This window comes from Lithobates pipiens, unplaced genomic scaffold (assembly GCF_037356315.1).
Source record: "Lithobates pipiens isolate NorthernLeopardFrog02 unplaced genomic scaffold, aLitPip1_a1.2 Scaffold_19, whole genome shotgun sequence".
Classification (NCBI taxonomy): domain Eukaryota; kingdom Metazoa; phylum Chordata; class Amphibia; order Anura; family Ranidae; genus Lithobates; species Lithobates pipiens.
In genome coordinates this window covers 344,868,820-344,880,298 of record NW_027507764.1, presented here as the reverse complement: position 1 = coordinate 344,880,298, position 11,479 = coordinate 344,868,820, and the positions used below count along the sequence as shown (strand labels likewise).

The window sequence follows — 11,479 nt, the reverse complement described above, 5'->3', positions numbered from 1 at the left end:
AAAATATACACATTGTTAATTGTTCTAGAATCTCCCTCTTATGAAGGAACTGAGGTATGAATTACCCAACACTCATTAACACCCTCTTGCAAAATACACAATTTGCATCTCTATGCAAAGGGTTTTAATTATTGCATTTTTCTAGCAATTGTGTTTTATTTGTGTTATATGCATGTTTCCAATATATTTATTATTCTAACCTACTGAAAAACTAAGTAAGGGGTGGGCGGGTACAGATCTCTACAGATCTATATCTCTAACATTCTCTGTAAGTATGTCAAGCTTTAGTGCACAGGTGGATGGATGATCTTGTAAGAAAGCACAATCTAAGCTTGCAGCTGTTGAAGCGCCCTGAGCATGCGCAGATTTCAGGGCAGCTGTACTGAGAACATTGTATAAGTTGTCTTGCTGAGCTTCTGAAAATGCTAGTTGACTGGCTGTCTCTGACGTCAATATTTTCTGAGTGCCTGACTCCAAAGAAGCATGCACCCAGTGAAATCAGAATTTCTGATCTGCCTGCTTTCAGGACAGTGGCTTGGAAAGCATAGAAGCCACAAGATCAGCAGAAGATCAAGCAACTAGCATTTTGAGCTATGGCAGTCACCTTATTTCTGACTCTTCAAGCTGATTGTGCTTTCACTGTAGATGGCTCTTTTTCAGGGATGAACTAACCATGTGTCCTTACTATGTCCCATTCAGATACTGGAATGAATTTCACGTCTGTGCTGTCACAGTGCTCGCAGATTGTCATGAAGGGGCGTCAGACATGTGGGAGAAACTGAAAAAGGATTCCAAAAAACTCAACATTGAAGGCAGCTTGTTCCAAATGTGCGGTGGATCTAATGGATCAGCCAGCCCCAGACCTTTCCACACTGCCATCCTGCCTTTGCTCATGGTGTCTCTCTCCTCCCTACTTACCTGGATCTTCTAGTAGACCCAAAGTTTCAGGAATCCACACTCACTACCGCCACCTGCTGGATTTCTAGAGGAAGTATCTATCCGTTCTCCGGGGACGTTGTGTTCTCTGTGACGTTCAAAAATAATCATCTAGGATTGTGGAAAAGAAAAAAAAAAGTTATATTATTTATTTTGTGTTTTGTTTGCCAAATGTTACCAAACAGTGAGCAACAACAGCCAAAACCGGACCTCAGCTTTACATCCTCAAATAGCAAAATAGAAAACCTTGAGCCCTTTTTTTCTTTGCAAAAGAAACTCAGGAAAGGCCCTGGGCCAACTAATAATAATAATAATAATAATAACAATAATAATAATAATCCAAGGAGGAAATGAAAGCGGGCTCGACTCTCAATAAATCACGACATGCTGAATATAAGCCACGGGATCTGTCACATATGGATGATGTGCTGTAGATGTTCACATGTGAAACATATGGTCAAATAGCAATCTATTGTTCACCATAACCCCTCCTCCGCAGAACCATGATTTCCTCATTACAATGCAACTATGTAACCAAGGAAAACATAGCTCCGCCTACGAGCAACGGGAAGTCTATCAAGGATAACACTAAAGTAGAGTGAATGCTTGGACGAATGATTGAGTTTCTGAGTGGCCAAGTATGGTGTATGGACTGCTGAGGGAATTTAGCTTTATCTGCTGTTGCCAAGATATATTTCCAAGTTCACTGCCTTTTATTTCCTTATTCTCCTTGGTTTAGGTGTTACACATATTACTTACGTATCCGACAGTGTAAACCACAAATGGGGGTATAAATGTATAACCGTTAAAAAAAAAAAAAAATAGTTATAAAAATAAGAGATTTTGACATAAGAGGAAATAAAAGAGAGCCTTGATTTTAAACTAAATAAATGTAATTTAAAATAAAGTTTATTATAAATTCAAATCAGCAAAAAAGAGATATTTGCTACAAAGTATAGTACAAAATATTAAATAAAATTATTGTTTCAAAAGGATGTGTCTTTCATTATAATTCTATATTTGTTATGAAGTGTTTTATTTTTTTGAGAGAGTTATTGTATTTTATCTAAAGCAGGTTTGTCTAGGGGTTTGGTAATTACTTGAATATTCAAAGCTGAATACTTGAAATGTTCGTGGATATATCGAGTAGAACAGGTTTTGGAGGGAGATTTTGCTATGGATATGAGATAAGGAAGTGAAAATAATAATAATAATAATAAAAAAAAAAAGAGTGAGAGAAAGGGAAGGAAGAGAAAGGAATAGAGAATTGGAGTTGATTCACTAAAGGACTAGCTAATGTTCTCTCAGCAAAGTGAGAGTCTAATGGGGTTGATTTATTAAAGGAATGGGGGCTGTTAACTCTTCACAGTATGTTTCCTAAACTCAGTAAATAAGGTGAAGCTGTTTTACTTTGCATACTCATTAGAGATGTAGAAAAAATAAAATAATAATAATAAAAAAAAGAAACAGGAATAGTGCTGCAGGTGATTGGATGATTAAAGTGAATACAGCTCAGTGAACATTAAAATTAAGTTAAACAAAAATAGCCTGAATAATAAACTGAAGGAAGCTGTTCATTTTACCAAATTATTAGGGTTGATTTAGTAAAGGAGTAAAGAATATTCACTTACCAAATGTTCACTGAACACAGTAAACATTTGCTGTGTGTAAAAAACTCAACATTCGTTTTGCAAAGTAAGCAGTCCTCTTTTATTAAATAAACCACAGTGAATGAGGTGAATATGTGTTCACTTTCTTCAATGCACAAATATGTGCAAGGAAAAAAACAAAACAAAACAAAAAAAATTATAAAAAAAAGCAGGATTTTTTTGTTGTAGGTGATTGGACGAATGAAGAAAACATAAGTTTCCCTTCTTTACCAAGCTCTGACATGTGAGCAGTTTTTTTTTTTTTTTTTTTGAGTCACAGCCAATAAGTTGAAGCTGTAATCACTTTCAATACCCAATCAAGTGCAAGGAAAAATAAAAAAAACAGGATTTTTTTTTTCTGTATAAATGCCTTGTAAGTTAAAGTGAACTTAGCTGCCCCCTATTTACTATGCTTAGTGATCACGTGAGCAGTCTTTTCTTCTTTAGTAATTGATCCACAACTGATAGGGTGTAGTTGTGTGCACTTTAAGGAGTTGATTTACTAAGGACAAAAGACTGTTGACTAATCAGGGGATTTTTCCCCAGAGTTTAGTGGATGTGGTGAAGCTCTCCATCATGCTATCATGTGCAAGCAAAAGATCTTTTTTTTTATTATTGTCCTTGCATGTGTATTTTTTGCAAAGTTTTTTCACTATTCAGTAAGGTCTGTGGGAAAATTCCCTTGCAAAGTAAGCAGCCTATGCCTTTAGTACAACAACCCCTTGATCTACACGTCTTGGAACACAAAAGGCAAAGTTACATCAGTGCACCTTGATTGAAAAATGTAAACCGCACCTTGATTGGAAAAATAAATCTAATTGGCTTGTGGTATTGTCCAATGCTGTGTGAGCAACAATCCTGTTTTTTTTCTTTTTTGTTTTGTTATTTCCTTTGCATTGTGTACTGAAACCAAACATTGCTGCACTTTATTCAATATTCCTTTGGTAAATGTACCCCAATTAAGTAGACATGAGAAGGATATAGAAATAAGATAGAGACGGGGCACATTAGAGGGGAGAAAGTGACATATGAGGGGTTAGGAAGAAAAAAAAGAGAGATAAAATGAAGATTAAAAAAAAAAACCCTATTAAGATGCAGAAGAATTAATAGAGGGATTTGGGGAAGAGGGTTAAAAAAAGGACCAGGAGGAGAAAGGGATATATGAGGGGGTAGGAAGAAAAAAAGAGATACAATTAAGATTAAAAAAACCTGAGAGGCAGAAATTGCCCAATGCTGAAGGAACCTCTAGCAACCTCTGGAGGAACCCTAGGGTTCCACGGAACCCTGGTTGAGAATCACTGATCCAGAAGAACTAATAGAGGGATTTGGGGAAGAGGGTTAAAATAGGATCAGGTGGAGAAAGGGGTATATGAGAGGTTAGGAAGTAAAAAAAAGAGATACAATTAAGATAAAAAAAAAACCCTATGAAGAACCAGAAGAACTAATAAAGGGATTTGGGGAAGAGGGTTAAAATAGGATCAGGGGGAGAAAGGGGTATATGAGGGGTTAGGAAGAAAAAAAGAGATAAAATTAAGATAAAAAACCATATGGAGATCCAGAAGAACTAATAGAGAGATTCGGAAAAGAGGGTTAAAAATAGGATCAGGGGGAGAAAGGGGTATATGAGAGGTTAGGAAGTAAAAAAAAAAAGAGATACAATTAAGATAAAAAAAAAAAACATATGAAGATCCAGAAGAACTAATAAAGGGATTTGGAAAAGAAGGTTAAAATAGGATCAGGGGGAGAAAGGGGTATTTGAGGGGTTAGGAAGAAAAAAGATAAAATTAAGATAAAAAACCCTACAAAGATCAAGAAGAACTAATAAAGGGATTTGGGGAAAAGGGTTAAAATAGGATCAGGGGGAGAAAGGGGTATATGAGGGGTTAGGAAGAAAAAAAAAAGATACAATTAAGATAAAAAAGCCCTATGAAGATCGAGAAGAACTAATAGAGGGATTTGGAAAAGAGGGTTAAAATAGGATCAGGACCGACACAAAAAAAAGCAAAAGAAAGGATAAAATGGGCAGCAGAGGGTGATAAAAGGCAAGGCAAGAAAAGAGAGAATACAATAATCATAACAATAATAATAATATAAAAACAGAGAGAGGAAGCAGACTCTGCTGGACAAAAGGTCAGCATTATTATTAAGGTAGAGCAGAAGAGCTCCTGTTCTGTACATCAGATGAGTCGTTTCATAATTAATAAGACACCTCAGCTGAATTTGCGAGGAGACTAGCTCTATTGATTTAGCAGTGGAAAATGCTCTAACCTTTTCTATTTATAGGCTCTTGATGTCTAGAGTATACTTGTCTATACACATGAAAGCACCAAAAGGCAGCAGATCTACAGACAAACAATAACATGCCATTTGATCCTCCCCAATGCAGTAGCACATTTCACGTTCCATCCATTAAATGTATTTTTTTTTTCCTTAACAAAAGCCTATCTTCTTGATGCCATAATGCAATGTGAATGCTCTTAGAAGAGAGCTCAACCTAGGAGTAGGGGATGCTTATTCCATTTCTCAAGTCCCCCGATCTATAAAAAAAAAAAGCTCTATTCATAGATGGCCATATCTATTGTACATTGAAAGGTTACAAGCTGAGATGGAGATCATACAAACAATTGTGTATTATGCAGCACAAGAGCAGCTGAATAGAAGCCCTTATATTGATATATGACCTTTCCATGTACTGTATCAGGATCTGCTAATCATGGGGTTTTTCTCATTTGTAGAACTGAAATTTAACCATGTATTGGCCAATTATTTAATGTGTGAATGTCTGCTGCTGTGGTATTAGATTATTGTGGAGACAATGGTAGAAACAAGCAATAAAAGGGTGTTTGTAGAAGTGTGAAGCACAAGGTGCTCATGTGATTTCACCTCCTCTCTGCCAGTGCATTAATGACAGCTTTGGACCTATATATAGCACATGCATGCAGACTTACAGACACCTTGTGCATGACAAGCTCCTATCTGGTTCTCAAGCTGAAGGTGAACTGCTTATTCATTTTACAACAGGGTTTTACATGTTATTCTGATTTTAATAGCAATCTTGTTAGCATTTTAAATCGAGGTTAAAAAAAAAATGTTAAAAAAAAAAAATAATAATAAATCCTCTGGGGAAATCTTGTCTCACTGTTATTCCAAGTCTAGAGCCATGCAGATGTGACTCTCATTACCAGCCAAGCAGCCTGCTCTATAGCTCACACCAAGCCTCACTCACACAAAAGCCTCAGCAGTCACGTATTGCTAATAGGATTACAAGCAAGGCTGGAGCAGGCAGGCTGTTCTCAGAACACTATCAGATTTTTCATCAGCACATTTTTTTTGATGAGGGTTTTTTTTTTTGTTTTTTTTAGATTGGATTACACGAGGACATGGTGTTAAAGTGACACTAAATGATATCCTTATCCTTCAAAATAATCTATACACATTCACTACTTAATGGTCCTAAAGCTGGCCATACATTATGCAATTATCTTGTACAAATTTCCTTTAGATTAAAAAAAAAAACCCATATAACCTGAGCTTAGGACCAATTTATTGGCCCTGGGACTTTAAATGAGGCATAGCATATACAACCAATGGTAAACTAGTTCCCAATATTATTGTTTAATAAATTAATAAATCAGTGTTTCTCAACCTTTTTTCAGTCAAGGCACCCTTTAAAATTATAGACAATCTCAAAGCATCCTTTAAAATTATAGAAGATCTCAAGGCACCCTTTAAAATTATAGACAATCTCAAAGCATCCTTTAAAATTATAGAAGATCTCAAGGCACCCTTTAAAATTATAGACAATCTCAAAGCATCCTTTAAAATTATAGAAGATCTCAAGGCACCCTTTAAAATTATAGACAATCTTAAGGCACCCTTTAAAATGATAGACCATCTCAAGGCACCCTTTAAAATTATAGACAATCTCAAGGCACCCTTTAACATTATAGACAATCTCAAGGTACCCTTTAAAATTATGGACAGTCTCGAGGAACCCCATTCTAAAATTTAAAAAACGATTCTAATAGCTTTACAGAATGCAGCAACATCCACACATAGGACACCCAACGTTAGAGGTGAATTATTCTTCCAAAACAAATAGACTTTTGGATACTGGTAGCAACTAGTATTCCAATGTTTCTCTTCTCCCTCAATTTCTCTTCATCAGTTAGCTAATGTGACCCCAGTGCTGAAGGAGAGGGGCAGAGGGGAAAACAAGAAAGCTGTGAAGGCAAAAACATTCTCCTTATTAACTGATGACGTCATTGGTTGTTAGGATGCCAGTATCTAGAAAGTCGTAATGGTGCATAATGAAAACCTGTGGCTTTTTCTAACTAAAAGGCAGGCTTGATTCACCTGCTGGCTTGTATACAATTTTTTATAAATTTTTTGGGATTTTGCCAAGGCACCGCTGAAGAAACATCAAGTCACCCCAGGATTCCTGCCCACCCTGGTTGAAAAAGGCTGGAATAAATATTGCATACAAAAAGAGGATACAGTGGTAACAATCTGATTTCTAATGAAGCCATATTCTTGTATTTAATACATAATTAAATATAATGTTGACTATATACAATACAACTGGCAATAAAACAAAAAATGCTGTAATAAACTCGACACGTTTCATGACTCTTTGTTCATTCTTCAGGAGTAGATGCATGTATGATATCTGGCAGATAAAACATCAGGCGTGTAACATACCTAATGGTATCTTGTGAGTATCAGAGCCCCTCTGGCAGCTTTTGAGGTTGGAATTATTCTATATATATTACGAGACACCATTAGGTATGTTACATGCCTGATGTTTTATCTTCCAGTACTACTGTACATGCATGTACTCCAAAAGTCACGAAACGTATCGAGTTTATGGTTGCAATTTTTGTTTTAATCATGTATTGCTAGTTGGACTGTATATGATCAACATTATATTTAACTATGTATGAAATGCAAGAATATGGATTCATTACAAATCAGCTTGTTACCACTTTAGCCTCTATTGGTATGCAATATTTATTAATTTATTAAACAACAATGTTGGAAACTAATTATTCATTGGTTGTATGTGCTGTGCCTCATTTAAAGTGCCAGGGCAAATTGGTTTTATGGAGATATTAATGAAGGGATGGAGGCACATCATTGGCACCAAGCCACATTCTATGTTATTCCATATAATATGAGGTCAAACCTAAACACTTTCAATTTTTATGCAATCAGGAAAGCCCTTTCATTACATAGTTGCAGGTAAATCTAAAAGAAATGGAATGAGAAAATTGTATAATGTATGGCCAGCTTAAATTTTCATGAAATTGTTCTTGTGTTCTTCTGTCCCCTTGTAATGTTCTCTGTGAGCTCCCCGAATGTCTCCTTCTTCCCTTCACTTCCATTTTTTTTGGAATGAGCAGCATGCATTTGTTGTGATCATGTGCACTGCTCTAATGATGACCAGTATTTGCACTTTAATTCCCCCTTTAAAGTGACACTAAACTGATTTGAAAAAAAAGTTAAAAAAAATGCTCTCAGGCTCCCCCAAATCCTTTTTTGTTCCTGCTGTGATTGGACTTCCTATTAGAGGGTGACTACTTTCATTCTCCATGGTCCCACTGTATATAGAAGGTAGCCACCCTCTCTTGCTTGCTCCCGAGCTGGACTAGGAACTATGAACTATGGGATTTGTGCATAGTCCTTGGTCTATCTCAGGAGCAAGCAAGAGAGGGTGTCTACATCCTATATACAGTGGGACCATGGATAATGAAAGTAGTCACCCTCTGAAAGAAGTCCAATCACAGCAGCAAAAACATGGTCATCATAATTTTGATCATTATCATTATTTTATGTAATGAGCCACATATTTGGGTTTAAAAAGTAAAGAGCAACACATTGTGAGCCATAGTGACCAGTCAATATATTTTATTGGTCTGGCTGCTATAAGTTCTGGGTTCAGTTGTCACTTAGGACAATTGCGCAGCCTACTGAAGGACAAATTAGGGTTGATTTACTAAAACTAGAGAGGGCAACAGTTGGTGCAGCTGAACATAGTAGCCAATCAGCTTCTAACTTCTGCTTGTTCAATGTTGTCATATTTACTTCAAATATCCAATCACGTGAAAAGCAAGTTTCAGTTTACTTTGTATGCTTAAACATGTGCGGATGAAATAGGCGAACAGGAATTTGCTTTTCACATAATTGGATAATTATTCTTCATGCACAATTTATTGTGTGACGATTCTAAACTAAATTAGCCTCGCTTTCAGAATGGAGATGATGGGGATGATTTACTAAATAAATAGAGACTGCTCACCTAGCAAAGTGATTGTTTATTTGGGAAGTTTATGTATAATTTGCTAAGTGACTATTCACTTATCCTAGTCGATAAGGTGAAGCTGGGTTCATTTTGCTTACATGTGATTGGATAATTAACCACTTGCCAACCAGCTCATGTCAATATATGTCGGCAAAATGGCATGGGGACCCGATGCACATGGCCACCTGAGGGCCGAGAGCTGGCCGCATGAGAGCCAGAATGGGGATTTGTGTGTTCAAACACACAAATCCCTGTTCTGTCAGGGGAGAGGAGACAGATCGTTTGTTTCTAGTAAGTAGGAACAGCAATATGTCTCCTCCCCCAGTCAGTCCCATCCCCATATAGTAAGAAACACTAACTAGGGAACACATTTAAACCCTTGATCGCCCCCTAGTGTGAACCCCTTCCCTACCAGTGACATTTACACAGTAATCAGTGCATTTTTATAGCAGATAACCGCCATTACTAGTAAAAAAATAAAATAATTAAAATGCCATAAAAATGCCATAAATCTTTCCCATAGTTTGTAGATGCTATAACTTTTGTGTAAACCAATCAATATACGCTTATTGCAATTTTTTTTTACCAAAAATATGTAGAAGAATATATATTGGCCTAAACTGATGAAGAAATGTGCTTTTTAAAAACATTTTTTTGGGATATTTATTATAGCAAAAAGTAAAAAATATTGTTTTTTTTTCAAAATTGTCGCTATATTTTGTTTATAGCGAAAAAAATAAAAAACGCTGAGTTGATCAAATACCACCAAAAGAAAGCTCTATTTGTGGAAAAAAGGACACAAATTTTGCTTGGGTATAGCATTGCATGACAGCGCAATTACCAGTTAAATCAACGAAAAGTGTAAAAAGTGCTCTGGTCAGGAAGGGGGTAAAATCTTCTGGGGCTGAAGTGGTTAAAATGAACAGAGTTTCACCTTAGTTATTAAAGGAAGGGCTCATTCACACTAGTGGTTGTGGGTGTTAAAACCCCATGACTGAGCATTGCTTTTATCACCCACCAACTACTACCCCATTTAGCCGCAGAGGCAGTGTCCAGGGGTTTACACATATACCTCCACCCCCCCCCCCTCTTGATTTTGGCAGGCACTACTGGCCACCAGACATGACCCATTCAAGTGAATATGGCTGTTCTGCAACCTTGTTCAATGCATGCAGTGTTGGCGCGATGCAAGAGGTTGAACTGGTAACCCCTTGGCACTGGCCATATGCAAATATGCGGCCTCTCGGCATCAAGGGGCCAAACATTTGCGTTAACTGCCCCTAATACACCTGTGCATAGTTATCATCTATTTACCAAAAGTTTTCAGACCACGTCAACACCGTGAAAACCAATCATGGCGGTTACGTGATCATAAGCCGTGCCCCACCTGCTGGCGTCATAAACCTCTTAAAGGATCAGGAGGCACCGGTGCCAAGAGGTTTAACCATGCAGGGATATTCCTCTTCAGAATGCAAAGCTAGTGTGAATTAGCCCTATGTGAACTTGATAGGTGAATGGTCTTTGTTCCTTTAGTAAAAAAAACTCTGGTATGTTCTCACCTTCTTTGTGTAGGTTTCTTTGAAATGATCCAGTTCCATCCACTGTCTAACAGTATTCTGGTAGGTTGACTGCCATCTATCCGAATTTGCCTTTGAGTCCATATGACAGTAACATGGATCTTATACTGTAAGTGCCTAGCGGACAAAGATGTATGTAAATGATTTTAAGGACTTTGTAAGTAACATAGAATGTGTTGGTATACATATACATGGTTAGTTGCTATTGATTATTGTTAGTGGTAATGGAATTGGTCCCTACAAACATGCACTCAGCTGGCATGCATATAATTCCAATGCTTGAAAATCAAGGACATGGCAGATATTTTCAAGTTTACTCATCTGCACCCACTTGTTATAATGACTGGAGGAACATGCACTGTAAAAATATGTAGACTGCCATTTCTAAATTCCTTTGGAAAATGCTGCTTGCCACGCAGTCAAGCTGACCAAGATTTCATTACTATCTAAGTCACTTCCCCAGAACGAGTATGAAAATCAGCACTTAACTGTACTATTTACATGCTTGTTCCAGGTGAGAAGGCAGGCAACTAGCCCTTTCAGAAGGCAATGGCAGCCCCATATGTCTCCCAGTAAAGAGTTTCTATATTCAATAAAGAGGTCTTAAATGCAGGTTCTTCTTTAAGTAGAGAAACCCATAACACCCAATAAGAACTCACTCTGTTGGAGTCAGACTTCTTGGAAAAAAAAGCTAATCATATGACTGTTAATTGGAGAATTTAGAGATTGCACTAGATTATTAATGGAACTTGTTACAGCAGCTTATGTAATAATTGTATTGAATGTGGGTCTGTGTGTATGTCTGTGTATGATTGCTTTAGTATTTCTATAACATTATAAAAAATATGCATTCATTACCTATCCATGTAGGGGTATTGCTATATTATTCCCCTTTGTTTTTTTTCCTATGTCCTGTATTAAACATTTCAAAAAGAAGCATTAGTGCAACCAAAAAAATCATGGCATATTGTCTGACTGCTATCTCTGGAAATAAACTAGCTAAAATGGATCAACTG

At 36.8% G+C, this 11,479-nt stretch overlaps 1 protein-coding gene across 2 annotated transcripts in view; it reads left to right on the top strand.

The window, feature by feature from the left end:
* NRN1 (neuritin 1) overlaps window positions 1–1,928 on the top strand; it is a 12,241-nt gene extending 10,313 nt beyond the window's left edge. For both annotated transcript variants that reach the window (XM_077492143.1, XM_077492142.1), the window contains exon 3: window positions 700–1,928. In XM_077492143.1, coding sequence (XP_077348269.1) covers window positions 700–931 — 232 coding nt within the window. In that variant the 3' untranslated portion in view covers window positions 932–1,928. The remainder of the gene's footprint in view (window positions 1–699) is intronic.
* Window positions 1,929–11,479: the final 9,551 nt, after the last annotated feature.